Source organism: Notamacropus eugenii, chromosome 5 (assembly GCF_028372415.1).
Source record: "Notamacropus eugenii isolate mMacEug1 chromosome 5, mMacEug1.pri_v2, whole genome shotgun sequence".
In the NCBI taxonomy this organism is placed as follows: domain Eukaryota; kingdom Metazoa; phylum Chordata; class Mammalia; order Diprotodontia; family Macropodidae; genus Notamacropus; species Notamacropus eugenii.
In genome coordinates, this window is record NC_092876.1 from 368,305,955 (window position 1) to 368,328,646 (window position 22,692).

A 22,692-nucleotide genomic window follows, 5' to 3' on the forward strand; every position below is an offset into this window, starting at 1 on the left:
CTCACACTGTCCCAGGTCCCAGAGGCTCCCTGGAAAGCCCAAACCAAGGACACATCTTTTTAGGGAAGGCTTGAGATGGTACCCTGGGAGTTCAAAGACCAAATAACCAAAATAGAACTAGTAAGTAATTAAGGCCAAAAAGAGGAATATAAGTGCCTTGGGTAACTCAAAGCAGTTTCCTACAGTTCAAGGAAAAAACACCACCTGATAGCCCATAGTGAGGAGAAGGTAGGTGTATTTCCAAAGAAATTATATGTAATCTTTGGAAATTTATTTTAACACTTCAATGGGCTAAAATTGGTTGAAATCACAGAAATACAGCACATCAAAGCTGCCCTGGCCAAAATATATTAAACTGTGACACTTCATTCTCACCTTGATAATCACTGGGTTGGCTACAATATTGGGCCTAGAGTGAGGAAGACCTGGGCTCCCATTCCCCCATTCTGAGTCTAATTAACTGTGTGACCCATAATATAAATTACACTCAGCATTGGTCTAAAAACCAACCTCCTAGCAAACAGAAATGTCTAAAACCGAAATGGATTGTCTCAGAAGAGAAGTAAACCCATCATAGGATGTGTTCAGGCAGAAATGAAAGGATCCTATGTCAGATACACTGGGAAGTGGACTTGTGATTTAACTGTGTATCAGGCTAAATAAGCTGAGGTCTCCTTCAACTCTGACAGTCTACAATTCTTTTAATGGAATTCTATGATTTTTGTATTAATAGGTCATGTTGACTTACAGAACTCACTTGGACAAAGTCCCTTTGTGGAATCTCATTTACTGAGTATGGAAAATAGGGAATACGGGCGGGTAAAAGGTGGTAGGGAGCTATTCTGTTTACCAGTGGCCTTTACAATTGAAATTCCAGGAGTTTCCAATGCATGACACTGTTCATGTCTTGCCAAACTAACCTCATTCTGAAAGTAAAAATGCTCTACCACAGTCACAAAAAGCCCTATCCATCTACTTTTCAATTCATTTTTATCCTATCAGATTTCTCTTGACAGGATTTATTTTTTAAATCCCCCCCCATCCAATGCTCAATTCAACTGTTTTTAGGATAATTACAGATTTTATTTAATATACATTCCAGAGGCTTAGCAAATACTGTCATTAGGATTAACAAAACATTTCCATATTCCCTTCTTGCTTTAAAACAAATGTGAATTTAACAAAACAAACCAAAAGAGGAATGATACGGCACATCTGTTTTGCTGAACATTTCCAAAACACTCTGACAGCACTGTAGTAAATGGTTCTTCAAGCAGGCTAGCTCTTCTTAGGGAATTCCCTTAGGTACAGGTGATCTGAATCTACTGATGATGGCATCTCTTCAGTAGTATAAGCTTTATTCCTCTAAGGAAAACTTTGCAAAGGCTTTCTCATCACCTTCCCTCTCCTCACTCTAGTCAGTCCTTTCACTCTCCCCAGAAACACTGAAGTTACTAGGGTTAGGGCTCTTAACTTTTTTTGTATTATGGACTCTTTTGGTAGTCTGGCAAAGCCTCTGGATCCCATCTCAGGATAGTATTTTCAAAAGAATAAGATAAAATAATAAGATTATGGAGGAAATCAATAATAGTGAAATAAGTTGTCAAAGGAGTTTTAAAATAAACTTGTGAACTCCAGGTTGAGAACCCTTGCTCTAACCATTTACCCTGGGGCCACTTCCTATTTGGGGACTACAATATGCTAGGTCTGCCTATGAATGCATTCTTCCTTTCCCAAAGATATCCTGGTGGGCTTTTTATTATACTCTACTTGTTTTAATTGTTTTTTTTAGAATTTTTGTTATTGACTGAGAATCATTTAGTGCTTCATAGGCATCATTCTACATGTAAAATCTACCTGCATAGCTAGAGAAAGTATAGGAAGTTGGAATATGTCCTGAGACCAGAATATAGCCTAGAAGTAACATTTTAGAATAAATCCTTGGTTTTTATTTTCTTGTTATTTGCCTTTTTCTGTTTTTTTTTTTTTTATGCATGCAGAATAACAATTCCAGTTAAGTGAGAGCCCTAAGATGGTAGGATTCTATATAACTGAGGTTTTGTCATAACATTATTAAATTAGTGGATCTAGAGTAAGAGTTCCTGGGTTCAAATCCCAGATCTATTACTGACTACTGGCATGAAAGGATATTTCAGTTTACCCATGTATAAGATGAGGGATTTGGACTAGATCTGGGATTTTTAAACTGGAATTCACAGACCCCAAAGGGATACATGGATAGATTTCAGGAGGTCCATGAGTTTGGATGGGAAAAAAAAAATCTTTATGTCAATATAACTAATTTCCTTTGTAATCTTGTGTATTTTATGAATTTAAAAACATTATTCTGCGAAGGGGACTATAGGCTTCACCAGACTGCCAAAGGGGTCCAAGATAAAACAAAGGTTAAGTATTCCTGGATTAGGTCATAAATACTTTGAGATTCATATTGAATGTCATGTCAAACTTAGAAATAAAAATAATTCTTGCCTATTTCAAAGACAGAGGAGGGGAGGAGAAAGGAAGGAAGGAAGGAAGGAAGGAAGGAAGGAAGGAAGGAAGGAAGGAAGGAAGGAAGGAAGGAAGGAAGGAAGGAAGGAAGGTGGGAGGAAGGAAGGAAGGAAGAAAGGAAGAAAGGAGGGAGGGAGAAAGACAGAGAGAAAGAAAAGAAAGGTGATGGAGATATTTATGCACCAAAGCCCCAGGATTAAAGAACCCAAAACAGAAATAGAAATAATCAGCAAACAGCATAGCTAGGAGGTAATGTTCTTTGGTGCTATTTGACATAAACTATTTATGTGACCCTGAGCAAGTCATTTAACTTGTCATTATCTAAGCAATGCACAGAAGGTGCCAACCCACACTGGTAGAGGGAATTGTCTCACCAAGGAATTCCTTATATTACTGAAATCACAAGTCCAGTCCCTATCCCTATGATTTAATGACATCTCACAAACGTCAAAACATTTGTGAGTATGGAATTTGCAAAGCCTGTTTCCTTTTAACACAGGCACAAACATTTTATTCAAGGAAAAAGTAAATGATAGACTGAAAATTTCAAGATAATTAGTCTAATAAGAAATTGCTAATGGAATCATTTTATATCATATTGAAGGCACAACCATTTTTACCACCAGATTTCACAAAAATTATCTTAACAATTTGGTTGTTCCCATTTCACAGATGAGCAAAAATGGTGAAGTCAGATCTTTTAGATTACTCACTCAGTGGAAAGGAAGATGAAAGACTGCGAAGTCTGTGATTTGCTGGTTGAATTACTCTGTCTCCTGTACCTCAACCAATCTAAACTAATAAAAATCTCTGTGGTGGGTCAATAAACAGTCAAAGAAAGTCTATCACTAAATTGGGTGAAAGGATTAAAAGATTCAGCAGTCTTTGTAGATATGGGACAAAATGAATATTCTAGCAACAAACTGAGCTATTTTAATAGCACAGTACTCTACAGGTCTTCTGCACTCTGACACAAATTAACTGGTGTTCAAAACCTTGCCTTATATGTAGAATGAAAGAGATGCAAATGGTGGTTATGATCCACTTTTCTAAAGGGAGGAGAGAGAATAAGCATTTATATAGCACCTACTATGTGCCAGGCACTGTGCTGAGTACTTTTACAAATATTTCCTCATGTGATCCTGACAATAACCCTATAAAGTGGATGCTATTGTGGTCCCCATTTTATAACTGAGGAAACTAAAGTAAACAAAGGTTAACTGCTTTGTTCAGGGTCACACAGCTAGAAAATATCAGCAACTAGATTTGAACTCACATCTTTCTGACTCCAGGACCAGTGTTCTATCAAGTGTGCCAACAGCTGCCTTTGTGACCCCATTTAGGGTTTTTCTTGGCAACAATACTAGACTGATTTGCCACTTCCTTCTCCAGCTCATTTTATAGAAGAGGAAACTGAGGCAAACAGGGTTAAGTGACTTCCCCAATGGCACAGTTGGCAAATGTCTAAGGCCGAAATTGAATTCAGGTCTTCTTGACTCCTAGCCAGGTGTTCCATCCACTACACCACATAGGCGTTTTTGCAAGGTTTTACAAAATGATTTCCTTAACAAAAACCCTGAAATCGTGGTGGTGAAAAGGTTCTCCATCTGAGATATTTTTGCATGTAAGGAAAGGTTAAGGGATTTGGCCATGATCATATACCTAATTAAATATCTGAGGTGGGATTCATACCATATTTCTTGACTCCAAGTACACCAAGTTGCTCTTTTGATAGAACTCAATTCATAAATGACCCAAGAAGGATACAATTTAGCTATCAAAGTCCTCAATACAGAACCATCACTAACTAAGCCACATTTCATGGGTATGAGAGCCAATACAAAACAAATGAAGGTGTCTGATCTCAGAGGAACACTTATCTGTATCTCTGCAACGAGGAAATGAGCCAATACAACAACCTTTTATTTGTGGAATTTTAAAACCTCTTAGGCCTGCCAAGTTTTCCAGATTGCCTGAATTCGGCCAGAATTTCCCCAGGTGTCTACAATTTCCAGCTATAGACATATCTGTTCCTCTACATGAGGACATACACCAGACTGTCCTCCATATTCCCTTGTAGATAATTTGGAAAGTGTTTGTGTGTTGCTCTGTGAATTCCCAAATGAAAGATTAAATTAAGGAACGTGCTTCCATTCCAAGTGGTTTTGCAATAGTTCAGAGCAGTTTGTTTAAGGCTTTAAAAATCAGACCCCCTTTCTATACCTCTCTGACATCTCTCACTGTCCTCACTCATGACTTAGCAGATTAATGTGTTTTTCCTTATAGGCATATAATGGAGAAAGGAAAGGTACAAATTTCTCATCATTTTTTTCCATCTCACTAAGCCTGTCCGTTGATTTTTCCATACTGGTCATTTATTTTATTTTAAATAACAGCCTGTTCAAATTAGCATGGCACAGGTGGAAGTGACATCCCCAATCTCTTCAGTCCTAAAGGTTTGCACTATCCTTTCCCCACTTACCAACACGTAACAAGTCTCCTTTGACCCTTTTAATGTTCCACTAGGCTATTTGACATAAACTGGAAAAACTTAACAGTATGACAGAAACTAGATAGAGACCAACATCTTACACCATATACCAAGATAAGGTCAATATTGGTAGGTGTTTTAGACATAAAAGGTGATACCATAAGCAAATTGAGAGAGTAAAGAATAGTTTACTGAAGGGAAGAATTTTTGACTAAACAAGAGATAGAGAGCATTAAGAGATGTAAAATGGATAATTTTGGTTATATGACATTAAAAAGGTTTTGTACAAACAAAACCAGTGCAACCAAGATCAGAAAGAAAGCAGAAAGGCAGGAAATATTTTTTACAGCAAATGTCTCCAATAAAGGTATCTCTCAAATATATAGATAACTGAGTCAAATTTATAAGGATACAAGTTATTCCCCAATTGATAAATGGTCAAAGGATATGAATAAGCAGTTTTCAAATATAGAAATCAAAGCTATCTATAGACATATGAAAATATACTCTAAATCACTATTGATTAGAGAAATGCAGATTAAATCAACTCTGAGATACCACCTCACATCTATCAGATTGACAATTATGACAGAAAAGGAAAATGACAAATGTTGGTGAGGATGTGGGAAAGTTGGGACGCTAATGCACTGTTGGTGGAATTGTGAACTGATCCAATCATTCTGGGGAGCAATTTGGAACTATGCCCAAAGGGTAATCAAGCTGTGCATACCCTTTTACCCAGGAATACCACTTCTAGGTCTGTATCCCAAAGAGAGCATTGAAAAAATGGGAAAGGACCTATATGTACAAACATATTTATAGTAGTTCTTTATGTGGTGGCAAAGAACTGAAAATTGAGGGGACATCCAACAACTGGGGAATGGCCAAACAAGTTGTGGTATATGAATATGATGAAAAACTGCCATGTTATAAGAAATGATGAGCAAGCAGATTTCATAAAAACCTGGAAAAACTTACATGAACTGATGCAAAAAGAAGTGAGGAGAACCAGGAAAACACTGTACACAGTAACAGCAACACTGTGCAATGATTAACTATGACTGACTTGGGTCTTCTCAGACAACTCCAAGACAACTCCAAAAGACTCATGATGGAAAATGCTGTCCACATCCAAAGCAAGAACTGATGGAGTCTGAATGCAGATCAAAGCATACTATTTTTACTTTAATTTTTTCATGTTTTTTTTTCCTTTTGTTCTGTTTCTTCTTTCAAAACATGACTAATGCGGACAGACATTTTACATGACTGCATATATATAACCTATATCAATCTTAGGGAAGGAGAAAGAAAATTCGGAACTCAAAATTTTATGAAAAAAAGGATGTTGAAAATTATCTTTACATGTAATTGGAAAAAAATTAAAAACTACTGAAAAAGTAAAAAAAAAAAAAGTTCCACTTGGGGTAGAGAAATATCCCCAATGAATTCAAGAAGATTTTATTACTTTCAGAGTATCTATAAATTATCAGCTTCCAGATCATAGAATCATAGATCTAGAGCAGGGGATTTTAAATTTTGGGGGGGGGGTACCCAACAACAATGACAGATATTGAGATTTGCCCAAATTCTTGGTCCCTTATTTCAAGGTTGAGGTACCAGAAAATACACAGTTATGTCAGTCTGTCAATTTTAATCTAGTATGTGTAGTTTTTGAGGTATTAAACCATAAAACTTCACTAAGACTTTTAGGATACATTGTATTTTTAAAAATAAACAAATTAATGAACTACAGGATCAAGAACCCTTGATTTAGAGCAGTGGTGTCAAGCTCAAAAACAGAGGACACTAACCAGGTGTCATATTAACTTAGAAAACCACAAATTAACATTATCCATGCTTTATTGTATTTTTAGTTATGTTGTGATATATTTCCCCATTATTCTTTAATCTGGTTCAGGCTGCATCTAGGAGTGTTATGGGCTATATGTGGCCATGAGATGCATGTGTCACATATCTGCTCAAGAGGATCACAGAGCTAGAGCTAGAAGGGACCTCAGAGACCACTTAACCCAATTTCTCATTTTATAGGTGAGAAGACACAGCAAAGCCACAGTTTGAACCCTCATCCTCTGATTCCAAATCCAGTGCCCTTTTTACTGTACCATGAGATAAGTAAGAGAAAAGTAGATAATGGCAACAAAAAAAATTAGGATGGTACTATACAAACTGATCTGACCCAGAGCAAACATAAATTCCATCCAATCAAAATGTGAGGTGTCATCATTTCTGCTGAAATACACAATTAGAGTCACACATTAAACTGGATGTCTGCAAACAAAACTGAAGAGAACATGCGAAGCAGTAATTTTTTAAAGACAATGCAAAAAAAATTCCCTAAAAAGGAGAGATTTTAGCCAAAGCTTGGAACTCCTGCCTCATTTTAATTTAAAGAACAACATATTAAGCTGCTATGCCAAAGTGAGGACAGTGAGAGATGTCAGACAAGTAAAGGAAAAAAATCTGATTTTTATAGCTACAAAACAAATTTGGAATTGCAGAAAACTGGCAAACATTTTTAAAGCCTACTCAAGTATTAGCCAAAATTTACTGAAATTAGGGGCTGGGATAGTCTATAATTGTGAGAAGTTGAAAATCCCTTTCCTAAAATATCTGATTCTCTTTTATTCCATTCTAACCTTAATTCTGATTTATAATCTGTTGAGGACTCCACTGAATCATATTTAAACAAAATAAAGTTATAATTCACATTTGGAAAGTTCTTTTTGGCTTACAAAATACTTTCCTCAATAATCCTGTGAAGAAAGTGTTAAGTATACCATCATCTCTTTCAGAGGTGAGGAAAGGGCAGCTAGGTGGCCCAGTAGATAGGGTGCTGAGCCTGGAATCATGGAAGACTCATCTTCCTGAGGTCAAATATGGCTTTAGACACTTACTACCCTGGACCTTGCTTGCCTCAGTTTCCTCATCTGTAAAATGAACTGGAGAAGGAAATGGCAAAACCACTCCAGTATCTTTGCCAAGTGGAGCTGTGAAGAATCTGACATGACTGAAATGACTAAACAATGAAGAAGTGGGGAAACTAAGGTGCAGTAGGTTGGACAGAATTTTAACCTAGGCCTCTTAACTGCAAAGACTTCATTGTACCTTGCAACCCAATGTCAACTGATACTGTATCCTTGATTAATCCCTTTCTAACTAAAGATCAAAGCACTTTCATAGATATCGTTCTCAATGGCTCCACTACATGCACTTCACAAAAAGATAAAGTGGCTCACTAGATGTGTCTATAAAATGAAGATGGGGAAGCTTCCAGAAAAATGGCAAAGCAAGAAATCACAAGAAACCTCCCTCATTAACATGCCCCCAAAAAGAGACAAAGAATATGTGTAGAGCCCATATAAGATTGCATGCTGTCTTGAGGAGGGCAGGGGGAGAAGGGGAGAAAATTAAAATTTAAGGAAGTGATTGTAGAAAATTGAAAACAAATAATTTTTAAAAAAAGAAAAAGAAATTCAAAGAATTAAAAGAAGAGACAGAGAAATGCCCTCAAAGAAACCAGATGATCCCAAATCCTTAAAACAAAGTTAAAAATTATCTAAAATAATGAACAAACCAAAGAACTTTAAGGTGTGAGCAGAAAGATATAGTGAAAGCATAAGCTATTGCATCTCAAAAAAATGTAAAAAGGAAACACAGAAATGGAGAGAAGCTATACCTACAGAATTAAAGAAACTAATTAAGAAAAAGGAAGGAAGGAACTAGAAACAGTTCAGGAAACTTGGAACAATATGATATGCTCAGTTATTTCAATTGTGTTTGACTCTTTATGACCCCATTTGGGGTTTCCTTGGCAAAGGTACTGGAGTGATTTGCCATTTCCTTCTCTAGTTCATTTTACAAATGAGGAACCGTGGCAAGCAAGGTTAAGTGACTTGTCCAGGTTACAGGTCTGGGTTACAGAAGTAGTAAGTATCTACGGTCAGACTTGAACTCCGAAAGATGAGTCTTCCTGACTCCAGGTTGGTGTATGTGTGTGTGGGGAGGGGCGGCGAGAGTGAGTGAGTGTGTGTGTGTGTGTGTGTGTGTGTGTGTGTATTCTATAAATATATTTATATATTTCTAAATTGAGAATCTGAGGTGACCAAACAAAAACAAGAAATATTTTTGTTTAATTCAATAAAGAGGAGTACTTCTTTGTTCACTTTGACCACATTGAAAAATAATGCTTAAATAAGGAATTATATGTAAATTTACACATAAAATATATTTTAATTTATATATTCTTTATTTATTTACATATGTTTGTATTTATATAATTTTAGATTGATACATGAATACATTAACACTTTAATTTTGTTCAGGTCTCACTACAGAGTGTTGTAGATTGCATAAGGCCAGTAGGCTGCATTTGACATTGCAGATCTAAGTGCCAAGTGCTAATTATGATAGACATTAAACAGAGATATAGAATACCACTTTAATAATATGATCAGGGAGGCTTATAGACTATAATAGTAATGATTAACAATAAGCATTTATGTACCATTTTAAAGCTTGCAAAGCACTTTCCTCATTTAAGTTAAAAATTCAACTCTGTGAGGTAGGTACTATCATTATCCCCATTCTATAGATTGAGGCTTACAGAGACTTGTCCAAGGTAACAGAAAGTGTTATGAGGCTGGGTTGAAACTTTGTTCTTCCTCACTCTAAGTCCACTGCATCACCTAGCTTGACAGCATAGAAACATCTAGCCCTATGGTCATCTATTATAAAATATTAAGAAATTATTATTATTAATAATAGCTAGAATTTACATAGCATATACTACATGCCAGGCACTGTGCTAAATATTTTACAAATATTTTCTATTTCATCCTTATAACAACTGTCCCTTGAAATATTAAGAAATTATATTATTATTATTATAGTTGAGGAAACTGAGGCAAAAAGACATTAAATGAGGTCACACAGTTCACGTCTAAGACCAATTGGAGCAATCAGTCTACAGTCTTCCATCTCACTTGAATCTGAGACATAATCAGTTGTTCTTGAATAGAAAACAATCAATTTGGGGTAAAGATTATAATTTCTTGAAATTAAAAATCTGAAGTGACCAAATAAAGTCTTTGTTAAATTCAATAAAGAGGAGTATCCTTTGTCCACCTTTGATCAAATTGAATGGAGAGAAATTAAATAAGGAATGGTTGGTTTCAGGAAGATAGTTTCTCTAAGGATGCACTCTGCATTAATTTATTACTATTGCTCTGTTTGATAATTTTTTTAAAAAATCCTAAATTAAAACTATGTACCTTTGTTCTCCTTTGCTGTAGAATTCTGGTTTTGATTTTTTTGTTGTTGTTTTGGGTTTTTTTCAGGATCTTTATAAAATGAGTGGAAATTGCTGAGGGGGAAGACAATTTCAATCAACAGAGGAAAATGCTCTCTCCACCGGTGGTGAAAACCAGTCTATCACTCTTAGAATTTCTGTCACCCTCAGGTACCCTGCTATCCTTTCACTTTTACAGAAAGTCAATATGGTAGTTATCTGTACTATTTTCGGTATTGCTCAGTTTTCTATATGTCCCTCTAACCTCTGTACACATCACTGTACAAATCAGTTTTGTCAATCCTGGGTCCCGAATACCTACATGACCAGGGAATCACACAACGCAGAACAGCTAACACAGTGCTAAATGAGGAAAGATACATAAAAGGATACCTCTGATAATATGATTTTTAAAAAAATCTTAAAGCAAAGTAAGTTTCTCTGATGACCCGCTCATTCTCTCATGCCCTTACCCTCTAACATACACAATCTATATCCCAAGAATCCTCGGGTCTCTGTTCTGTGGGAATGAAATGAAACTCACCTCTAACTGATTAACATTGAGGACTAGTAGCACAATGGTCAATGCTGCCAGGAGACAGCAGAAAAACCATGGTTTGCAGAAATTCGTCCACATTGTCTACTTGTGTCTCCATCAGTCATGGTGATGCTGCCTTTGCTCCACAGAAGTCAATGTCATTATTTCTCAGGGTTACAAACAAACTTCCAGGTAACGGTGCTTCTCTCTGTTAGAACATTTAGAGTTCCTTGTATTCATATAATAGATTTAAATAGCAAATATCATTCAATGAGTTTCTAAAGAAGAAACAAATATCAGAAGCAGAAGATTGAAGTTAAGGTAATAATAATAACATCTTATGTATTCTTATTGCTTTCCCATAAATTATCTCATGTGAACTTTACAACCCCGTGAGGAAGGCAGTGTAGATAGATAGGAGCAGAGGCACCAATTGTATCTAGACACAGAAATAGACACAGAAATTAAGGTGCAGAGAAGTTATGACTTTAGTTTCACAAAGAAATATTCCACAATGCACAGGTAATATGAGAAATCAAATAAATATGTTAAAGATTTAAATTATGAACAAGCAAAAAGTTGATTTCACTTCACAGTGATGAGTTATCATAAAATCTGAAGCAGACAAGGATTAAGGAACAGCCTGGATAAGAATCCATATAGCTCAGCTCTCAACAAATTGGAGGTAGTAAATAGCCTTGAGGCCTTCACAATTTGACAGTTATTTAATAGTTTCCATGCAGACAGCTAGGTAGCACAGTGCTGGGTCTGGAGTTAGGAAAACCTAAATGCAAAGGTGGTTTCAAACACTTACTAGCTGTGTGGTTCCTCAGTTTCCTCAACTGTAAAATGGGGATAATAATAGCACCTACCTCTCCAAAATGAAAACCTTTCTTTTTTTCTATCACTATTCCTGCAGTGATATTTAGATGGCTGCAAATCAGGCAAATTATAATCTTGGCAGAATCAAAATTGTAGGTCACCCAAAAGTCAGTGAAGAGGCACACTGTGAGTATAATATATTACCCACGATAAATTACTTTTAAGTAGTGGCACAAAAGATATCAAAGAGATGCATGACCAGAAAAGGGGGTTGGCTGGTCATGTAACAATAACAAGGAATAAGAGATAATCTGAATGCTGCATTGATATCTATGTAATGGTAAGAAAAATAGAGCTAGGTCCCCATCTTGAGGGGAGCTCCTCATAGAGTATTTATTGTATGACTTGGAAAACAGTCACATAGGATAATAAGGCAGAGATGAGTTATGAGCTATACTACTGAAAGGCATAGACAAATAATAAGGTTACAGATCCACTTAACTCTTAAAATATAAAATCACACTGGATTTTTAACCTGCCACATCAATGTTGATTTACTACTGCTCCAAAAAAAAATCACCAGAACATTTTTACACAAAAAAGTCATTTTCTTCCATATTGTTTTTAAGTAACTGACTTTTTTAAACCAAGTGCAAACTTTTATATTTCAATCAATCCACAAGCATTTTTAAGCACTTATTACGTGCCAGATGCTGTAAATACAAATACAAAAGGATGAAACAATCCTTACTCTCAAGGAGGCAAAGCAACAAATATTTATTATGCACTTGCTAATGTACTAGTTAATGTGCTAAGAAATACTGGCCATACAAATACAAGCAAAGAGAAAGACAGTCTCTGTCTTCAAGGAGCTTCCATTGCAATGGAGGAAGAAAACATACAAAAAAGTGTTGAAAAGGGGATGAGGGAGTGATCTGTTCATGGGCCTGATGCTGAATTCCAAAAAATGTCAAAAGGTCCTTCTCCAAAATGGAGATCCTGGGAGGAACTCACCCATGGGAGAAAGGGGCCAGCATGGCAGGGAGATGTTCAAGGGAAAGAAGGCCTCAGGGAAAGGATGGATGTTCCAGGGTGAAGAAGCTCCAGGTTCTGAGGGAAGTTCCAGGGTGAGACAGCAGTTGAGGCATCCTGATGGCAAAGTCCAAAGAATTTGTTATCATTATCATTATCATCATCATCTTCATCATCATCAGTACTAAATATCTTTTATGAAGCTATCACCAAGACAATGTAAAAATACATAAACAATATAAGCTCCCAAATTTTGACAAGGCAGAGGTTTTGAGACAATCAGTATTAGGTTTTCTCAAGGTTTAATGTATATAGGAAGTCTGACCACCAATACCACCCCAAAAATCAACAGGAATCCAAGCATAGTCAAAATACACAAGATATCCAAAGAGAAGGACAACAGAGAACCACATGTGACTCCAGGGGCCACATTCCCAAAGCCCTGCACTCTGGGAAAAAAAGAAATGTTGATATTAGAGAAGGTTCCCCTACCTTCTTCCTAAATCATGGATCTGGAGTTGTTCTCCCAAAAGAAAAGAAAAGCAATGGCCACAAAACTGCAGAAGAGCAGCTATTCTCTAACTATGAGCAGTACTCCTCCTCCAAATGATACACTACAATCTGCCCCCAGCTTGCCATGGAGCTGACCCAGTTTACTGCTCCCAGTTCATCACCATGACTAGTCTTCCAGGCTGCCAAAATTTTTAAATAGTAATTTTGTGATCAACTATAATAATTGTTCCTATTAGCATCTTGTCATCTCAAAAGTTGGTATGTGCCATCTACCTATTTTCCAAGTTAATATAAAACTGTTAAACATGATAAGATCAAAGACAGATCCCAGGAGCCCCTGCTCTAGTGTTCCTTCCAAAGGTTGCCTCTTCAAGATGAGTGAGCTTCAGTGAGGATGCTTCTGGGAAATCCTCAAATATTTCCTGTTCCTATAAAACTTGAGGGGAGGATAAGGGCCTTAATTGTATAGGAGAAGTTACAGACCACCTGGCCTATGTATGGCCCAGTAAATATCCTAATCAGATATTCTCATCTACCATTTTGAGGCTTTACAGATGACTCTTAAAGACCTTGTGACCTTAATTTAGGTACATCCTAAAGTTGGGAACCATTCCTCTATGACAGCAGTTGTCTTTTCTTTTCTTCTTTGTATCTGATTACTATATTTTGGATTTTACTCGAAAGCAAATTTTATTTGGACTTTACCTAAATAATGAGGAAGGATGAGAGATTTCACTGGAGAGTGAAAAATACAAAGCCAATCTTAGACAAAACTGTAGAGAAATTATGCACTCTTCCTTTTGGTACCATTCCTCTCAGGAAGTTCCTTAGGATGATAGGATTTCAAACTGGGCAAGTTATTTCATGGAAAAGAGTCAATCTGGTTTGTCAAGAACAATAACCAATAAATAAAAGTTATAGGAAGACAAATTTCATTTTAATATACGAAAGGTCTAATAATGCCAGGTAGGTGGTGAAGTTGATAGAGTGCCCGGCCTATTCTCAGGAAGACATCTTCCTGAGTTCAAATCTAGCTTCAGACACTTCCTAGCAGTGTGACCCTGAGCAAATCACTTAACCCTGTTTTGCTTCAGTTTCTGCTCTATAAAATGAGCTGGAGAAGGAAATGGCAAACCACTCCAGCATATTTGCCAAGAAAACTCCAAATAAGATCATGCAGAGTCAAACTTGACTGAACAACAATGCCTAATAATAGCATGGGTTGACGAATAGTGAGCTCTCTATCACTAAAGTTTTCAAGCAGACTGAATGATATATTATTGAAGAGATTTGTGTGTCAGGTAAGAGTTGTACCAGAGCAAGATATCTTAACCTGGGCTCTGTGAACTTTTTTTTTTTAACATATAGTTTGGTAATTGAATTTCATTACAATTGGTTTCTTCTGAAATCCTATGTATTTTATTTTATGTATTTAAATCTATTATTCTAAGAAGGGGTCCATAGGTTCTACCCGACTGCCTGAGAGGTCCATGACATAATGACATACACAAATAAGAACCCCTGGACCAGAGGTACCTCTAAAATAACTTGCAAACATACCTAAGTGCCAGCCTAAAAATATCACACACACACACACACACACACACACACACACACACACACACATACACACACAATAATAGGCAGACTGAGCAGACTGAGGAAATATACCAATTTTATAATGATATCTGAGAACAGCATTTTGTCTGGGCAGCAACAAGACTTGGGTTCCAATTCTGCCTCTACTACAGACAATAAGAGTGAGCTATTTAAATTACTCTCTTGACCTCAATTTCTTCTTCTGAAAAAGGAGTAGGGGGGACAGGGTTGAAGAAATGATCCCTATGGCTGCTTCTAATTCCAGATCCTATAGCATAGCACTTTGGGGGGGGGGGGGAGGTGAGAGGGAAATATAACAATATAATTTGGCTCCCACTTTCTGGAATAAGGTCAATTAAACTAGAGTGGGGTTTTAGGAGTCCTTGCTGGTATTGGCAGCAAGCTTATTCTAAGGCCTCAAGAAAAAATGTAGGAGAAGCAGGTCGACTGTTGTATGTGTGAGACCTGACAAAGATATGACAAGGATACTTCAAATCCATATCTTCTAATAGGGCATGGCTCTCCCTGCTCAGTTCCCTTTCACACACTCTTGCACTCATTCTCAGACACACTTTCCTTCAAATATCTCTATCATCAATAGCATGCCCTAACCCTGCTTCCCCCAAGGGAAAACTCTGCTTTTAGAAAAACAATGCGGCCAAAGGCCCCTGTTTGCCCTAGAGAGAACAGAGGAAAAGGGGTCCCCGCTGCCAAAGAAAAGCAAAAGAGAAGACAGTTGGAGATCATCTCAGGAGGTCCTAGCCAGCTGAGGGATGGTCACAAGGTCCTGGCCTCCCAAAGGATGCCCTAATAAGGCCTGCCTTCATTCCACATTCCCCTACTCCCATCCCCTGCCTCTCTTCCAGCTCTCCTTTTCTCAGGATTGTATTATAATACCGAAGGAAACCACCCACATCATGCCCAGATGGAACACCACCCGGGAGGTGGGGTTCCTCCGCAGCCGGCCCTGCAGCTGCAGCAGCAGCAGCAGCACCAGCAGCACCAGCACCAGCACCAGCACCAGCACCAGCACCAGCACCAGCACCAGCACCACCAGCACCACCAGCACCAGCACCAGCACCAGCACCAGCACCAGCACCAGCAGCAGCAAGCGAGCTCCGGGGGCTCCTTGTGCCCCCAGCCCAGGGAGACTGGACAAAAAACGCGGAATAAAGAGAAAGGGGAAAGCAAACGGGAGGCTGGAAACGGCAGAAGGGGCCGGGGGAGTCAGGGAGTTTGTCTAGGGAGGTACGGGGAAGGAGGGCTTGGGGTGGGGAGGAGGACCTGCTACTCACCACCCAGAGCAGCCGCTGCAGACGCCACCACCGCCCAGGGATCCCCCGCTCCCATCCCTCCCACAGCCCCACCCTCACTTAACTGCTGGGAAGCTCAGGAGCCGCCAAACCAACCAGGGCAGCGTCCAGGGTCGACCCGGAGCGTGCCCAGCCTCCAGCCTCCCACTTCCCGGTGTCTCAGCGGCTGTGAGCCCAATACGTCTCCCCTCACCCGTCCGCAGTCAAGCATTGGTCGGTGCGGGAGAGGCGGAGCCTGGGACGGTGACTGACAGTCGTGGATGGAACTATGAGTGCAAGTCTGTTAGACCGAGGCTTCTCCATCCCAGCACCGCCTTCCCTCCTAGCCTAGGAACTCCCTTTATCATCACCTCCCCACCTCTGCTGACCTCCTGCCTCCGTAGCCTCCGCTGCTGCTACCTGGACTTGCCTCTGGATGATACTCGCTCCCTCTTTCCCCTCCTCTGGGCTCTGGGTCTGCCGCTCATCTCACCCACACCCATGGACGACTAACTTGTGCTTGGCCGGAGAGGAGAGTCATCATTTATTTCCGAAAGAAATGCGTCTCCGTAAAAACTAGAGGCTCATTCATTCATTCATTCATTCATTTATTTGGAGAGTCTTACCCCCCTTCCTACTGTCTCCCAAAACAAGCACAAGTGAGTGGGCAGGTCACGCCTTAGAGTTCGAAGAGCACCTTTGAGATTCCCGTTTTACACATGAAAAAACAGCATCCTCTTTTGAGTTGAAGGCAATCCTCTTCAGCAGCTGTCTTCTTTTTTTTTCCTTTACTTTGTTGTTTACTCTTGCTAGATTTTGGCCAGGAACTGGACCTAGATGACGTGGCAAACTGTATCCACTGACAAACACTAAGAAGTATTCATTAAGTAGCAATACAAAATTCAAATATTTTGTCTTTAAATTATTATGTATGTAAATTTTAACAAAACCTAACATTGCGGAACTTCTCTTCGGCTCAGAGAATCCTGGAAAATGCACCTATTCCCTTTCCCTAAAGGGCCTCTCTACAGTGGATCCAGAGTCATTGTCCCCACTTGTTTCAGTCCAGGGAAAGTTCTCTCTCTAATAAGAAGAGTGCTAAGTTCCCTTTTTACCTAGGTTCATCCTTCCATTGGTGGCCTGAGAGGACAAATTTTTTAAAATTTGAGTTTAGGTTTATATCCAGGATTTCCCCAAATGGGAGTTTAGAAAGGTACTCAGTCTACACTATGAATCAGGTATGGGATAGGTATTTTACACAAAAGAAGACTAGAAGCATGCATTAACAAAATAACTTAAAGCAAGATTCAATAACTTGACTACTGTTATAATCACCTGAGAAGCTGATATGTAAACCTCATCAGAACATAAAGCAGTTTTTAGTACAGCTGATTAGGCATATACTTTGGCTCTGAAATGTTCAAACAATTTGCAGTATCCATCCATGGTAAAAGCAGCCAGCCTTATACCATTCTTCTTCTTGTCCATGGTCATCTCCTCCAAAGAAGACACTTTCCTTGCATTAGCTTCAGCAATGGACCTCCAGATCTCTTGAATCCTCAGGGTCACTTCCTGGACATATCTATCTCAAGAAGAATATCTGATCACCCGGTCAGGAAAGTAAACATAAATAGAAAAAGGCAGTCAGTCCAAGACCAAAGTTCACCTAGTTGAGTTGCTTCAAGTGGAAATAATAGTAGGACGAAGGGAAAGAACTCAACCCATTCCTTCAACTCCCATCATTGAGAATCTAGAGACAGAACACACAATTTACAGGCAGTCAGTCTCTCCTTTTAACTGTCACAACACCCTACCAGGGTGGAGTAGGGACCAAGGAAACACATCATTCCATCTTCTTTCAATGCTGAGTTACCACAAAGCCAGAAACAGGTCCCAAAGCTCCTAGTATGGTCAAATAGAACCACGAAGGTCAACTCTGAGTATGCTACATGAGATACCTTTCATCACAAAAAATAAGAGCCTTAATGTATTTGCTTTGTTGTTGTTCAGTCATGCCCAATTTGTGACCTTATTTAGGGTTTTCTTGGCTACACACGGGTAGTAGTTTGCCATTTCCTTCTCCAGTTCATTTTACAGATGAGGAAACTGAGGCAAATAGGGTTAAGTGACTTACCCAGGGTCACACAGCTAGAAACTATTTGAGGCCAGATTTGAACTAATGAAGATGAGTCTTCCTGACCCCAGGCCTGGCACTCTATCCATTGTGCCACCTAGCTGCCCTTTATTTGCTTTGTATCCCCTTTCTTAGTCTTTTGTACTTAAGATGGTACATTTATCTTTAGAAGTACCAAAGTCCTTTATGATTGTTTCCTGTTGTAAAAACTAAACCAATAAGTTAAGGTGAACAGAACCAAAAGAACAGTAACACCTTAACTACATTAACGTAAACAAAAACAATACCAAACCAAGATTTATGACTAAGTGTAATGACCAATCTAGGCCTGGAGAAGAGACAAGAAAGCAAGTCCCCCCTTTAGTAGGAAGATGGGAGACTCCTGGTCTGGAATGTTGCATACCCTGTCAATAGGTTCATTTTGTCCCTCATTTTTGTTAACCTACTTTCTTTGTTAGAAAGGAAGGTTCACTTGGAGAGTAGAGAGTATATGTAGAAGTGACTAATAGTAAAACAAAAGCAATAATTTCAGCAGATTTTTAAAAAGTAAATTGATAATTTTGTGAGGGAGTACAAAATCATTTACTAACCAAAAGGAGAGACTTATTTTTCTCTTTCTGTTGTATTCTTCAATAATATCATTAATAGTGCTGTGCTTAGGGTACGATAGACAGACAGACAGACAGACAGACAGACAGATAGATATTTCTTGTTTTTATATCACCTAAATTTTTCCCTCTATTGCTTCCTCTTTGTTCTCCAAGAGAACCATCCCAGATAGCAAAGAATTTTTTAAGGGAAAAAATAGAGAAAAATAATCAGCAAAACTAAACACTGCATTCCAAAAACCTGAAAATAATATTCAATGCTCCTTACCTGGGGACCGTCCCCATCCACACACACACACAGTTCTGCAAAGGAATTTTGGGGAGTGTCTTCTCAATGCTCTTGTTTGAGGTCATACTTACAGTAGGTTCTTAATCCATTCATTGATTCATTTCACAAAGATTTGTTAGCAAATCATAAGAATATGTTAGCAGAAGCAATCTTGAACTGAATGACTTTTTTAAATATTTATTTTTTGTTACATTTTGAATTCTAAGTTGTCTCCCTCCCACCCTCCCTCCCAATCCTACATTAAGGAATACAATCATTTGATATAGCTACATATATATGGAATTATACAATACATACTTCCATATATTAGGTTTTTTTTTTGGAGGTGGATAGCATTTTTCTTTAAACCCTATATTAGAGAATGCCATCATAGCTATATATGTATATATATACATATACATACATTATATATATATGGTACAATACATACTTGAATATATCAGTTTCTTCTTTGTAGAAAGACAGCATTTTTCTTTTTAAGTCCTTTCAGTTTATTTAAATATTCATATTACTCAGAACAGCTTAGTCATTCAGTTACTCTTTGAACAATATGGCTGTTACTGCATTCAGTATTGTCTTGGTTGTCACTTTTCTCTTTCATTAAATAGTTTTTTATTGAATGAATTGTGTCCTCTTGCTGACTAATAAAGATGAACACGGTGGGGGCTGAACTATGGTTTTGAGTAGATGAAGACCCACAGATTACCTTAAATCTCATGTCTTTTCTAAAATCAACATGCTCCTCATTTCTTATAGCACAATACTATTCCATCATAATCATATATCACGACTTATTCAGTCATTCCCCAATTGATGGACATGCCTGCAATTTCCAGTTCTTTGCTACTACAAAGAGGACAGCTTTAAATATTTTAAAATATATAAATTCTTTTCCTTTTTACCTGATCATCTTGGGAAATAGACCTAATAGTGGCATTGCTAGGTCAAAGGACATACACAGTACACAGTTTTATAACTCTTTGGACATAGCTCCAATTTGCTCTCCAAAATGGTTGGAGTAGTTCAGTTTTACCAACAGTGTCCCAATTTTTTCACATCTTTTTCAACATTTGTTATTCTCCCCTTCTATCATTTTAGCCAACCTGATAGCTATGAGATGGTACCTCCATATTGTTTTAATTTTTATTTCTCTAATCAATGATAGACAGCACTTTTCATATGACTATGTGTGTCTTTGATTTCTTCTTCCAAAGACTGCCTGTTCATATCCTTTGGTCATTTATTAATTGGGCAATTATTCACATCCTTACAAATTTGACTCAGTGTTTTATACATTTGAGATATGAGGCCTTTATCTGAGAAACTGTCGATAAATTTTTCCTCAATTTTCTGCTTTCCTTTTAATCTTGGCTACATCGGGTTATTTTTTTTGTACAAAACCTTTTTAATTTAATGTAACCAAAATTACCCATTTTATATCCCACAATGCCTTCTCTTACTTATTCATAAATTCTTCACCTGTCCAGAAATCTAATAGGTAAAATGTTCCATGTTCTTCTAATTTACCTGATATCTCCTTTTATGACATAGACATAACATAGCCATAGACATTTTGACCATATCTTAGTAAATGATGTAAAATATTGGTCTATTATATCTAGTTTCTGCCTGACTGCTCTCCAGTTTTCCCAGCAAAACCGAATGACTTTCCACTTGAGAGCAGTAACCTACTGATAGTCTTGGAGGGGTCTGTCTCTACTACTAGGTGTACAGTTCTCACAGAGCTAAGGATTTAGTCAAGTCATAGCCTTTGCAACAATATTTCCTGCATCCAATCTCTGTTTGAAGACTCCAAAAGATATGAGGGGTGATATGCAAGAGCCTACTACCTCACCCATAATTGCCCAGCAGAGCTGTCATCCAGGAATGAGCCTTTCTCTTCAGACCAGGGAGATTCTGAACTTCCTGCAACGTCACTGTGATAAATCCGTTTGCCTTTTCTGTTCCCTTTCCTCTCTCCTAGCTTTTTCTCCTCAGCTCCTGATGATCAGTGTCAGACAGTACTCCAATATGGGTTGGTGTGTAGATAGCTATGCTTTTTCTTTCAGAAAGAAAGTAGCATATAACCCAAGGAGACTGTAATTTCCTCTGCTGCTTTAGTAATCTTTCTTTCTACTATAACATTTCACACAGCCATTGTTGAGATACAGCATGTGATCTTCCTGCCTTCTCTGTAGCTTCTACTTGGTTAGAACCAGTAGTAATTAGCTTCTACTAAAGTCTTCTTCTACAGCCCCATCATGGCATGAATATAATTCCAGATTCTTAAGGCTGTGACAGGGCCTACCACTTGAAAAGGTTTCAAGTATGGATTCTAGGATAAACAACTGTGTGTGCCTGTAATCTGAGAAACAACATGGTTAAATTCAGTCTCATCACCAGGCTGGCCATGGTGCTTTATGCTATTTCATATTGTTCCACTCCTGCCACTCTATACTTAGCCATATTAAGCTACTTTCTGCCCCTTTCTGCCATCCTGTACATTCCCACCTGGGCCTTTGCTCAGACTGTTTTTCTTTTCCTGGAATAGCATCCTTCCCACTTCACCTAATTCCTAATTTCCCTTTAAGGCCTCAGCTCAAATGCTACCTCTTGCTAGCAAAACCTACCCCTTTGGGCCTTACATAGCCCTTTGTTTTGCAATTATCTGATGTGCTGACTGTGTAACATTATACACTATTTGGTGTCTGTATTTGCCTCAAATCTCTACTAGAGAGTAATCTCCATGAGGTTGGGTATAATGTCTTATATATAAGCCCCCCTAAAAACTGCCCTAGATTTAAGGTAATATTTGGGTCTTCATCCACTCAAAACCCCCATGATGCTCATTTTTACTTATCATCAAGAGGACACAATTCATTTAATGAAAGAGCACAGTAAGAAAATTGACAATCAGGCATTTATAGATAGACAGAAAGCTCACATTTATATAGCACTTACTATGTCCCAGGCACTGTGCTAAGCACTTTATAATTATTATCACATTTGATCCTCATAATAGCTCTGGGATTTAGGTGCTGTGATTATCCCTACTTTACAAATAAGGAAAGTGAAGCACACAGAGGTGAAGTGACTTACCCAGAGTCACACAGCTAGTATCTTAGGCTAGATTTGAACTCAGAACTTCCTGGCTCCAGGACTAGCATTCCGTCTATTGAACCACCTAGCTGCCTCAATATTTCCCACATAAACTGGGGCACACCTTCCCACAAATATATATGCCACAAGCGTAAAGACTGGTCTCACATGTACCCACTGGGAACACATGAAAGGGCACACATATGTGGCCTTCCACATCAATGGAGGGTCAGATATAAGGAATATATGTGACTGGGGAAATATGTAGAGGGCACACATGTACGGAATACCTGTGGTTAGGGTAAATGAATAGAAGGTACATATATAGGGAACATGTATGGCCAGAACATATACTTGGAAGAACATATACGTGGAAAGAATGTGTAGCCAAAGTACACACGTTGAGAGGCATTTCATAGGGGTCAATGAGGACTTTTAGTGATATCATTATGTGAT

The 22,692-nt window shown here is 38.2% G+C and overlaps 1 protein-coding gene across 3 annotated transcripts in view; it reads right to left on the reverse strand.

The window, feature by feature from the left end:
* Nucleotides 1-16,314, reverse strand: part of NXPE3 (neurexophilin and PC-esterase domain family member 3) — a 44,037-nt gene extending 27,723 nt beyond the window's left edge. The window contains exons 1-3 of one of the 3 annotated variants that reach the window (XM_072614137.1): nucleotides 16,193-16,314; nucleotides 12,685-12,819; nucleotides 10,855-11,056 (exon numbers count right to left, since the gene is read on the reverse strand). In XM_072614137.1, the coding sequence (XP_072470238.1) occupies nucleotides 10,855-10,947 (93 nt within the window). In that variant the 5' untranslated portion in view covers nucleotides 10,948-11,056; nucleotides 12,685-12,819; nucleotides 16,193-16,314. The other 2 variants (XM_072614136.1, XM_072614135.1) reach the window with 2 other exon arrangements.
* Between the last annotated feature and the right edge of the window lie 6,378 nt (nucleotides 16,315-22,692).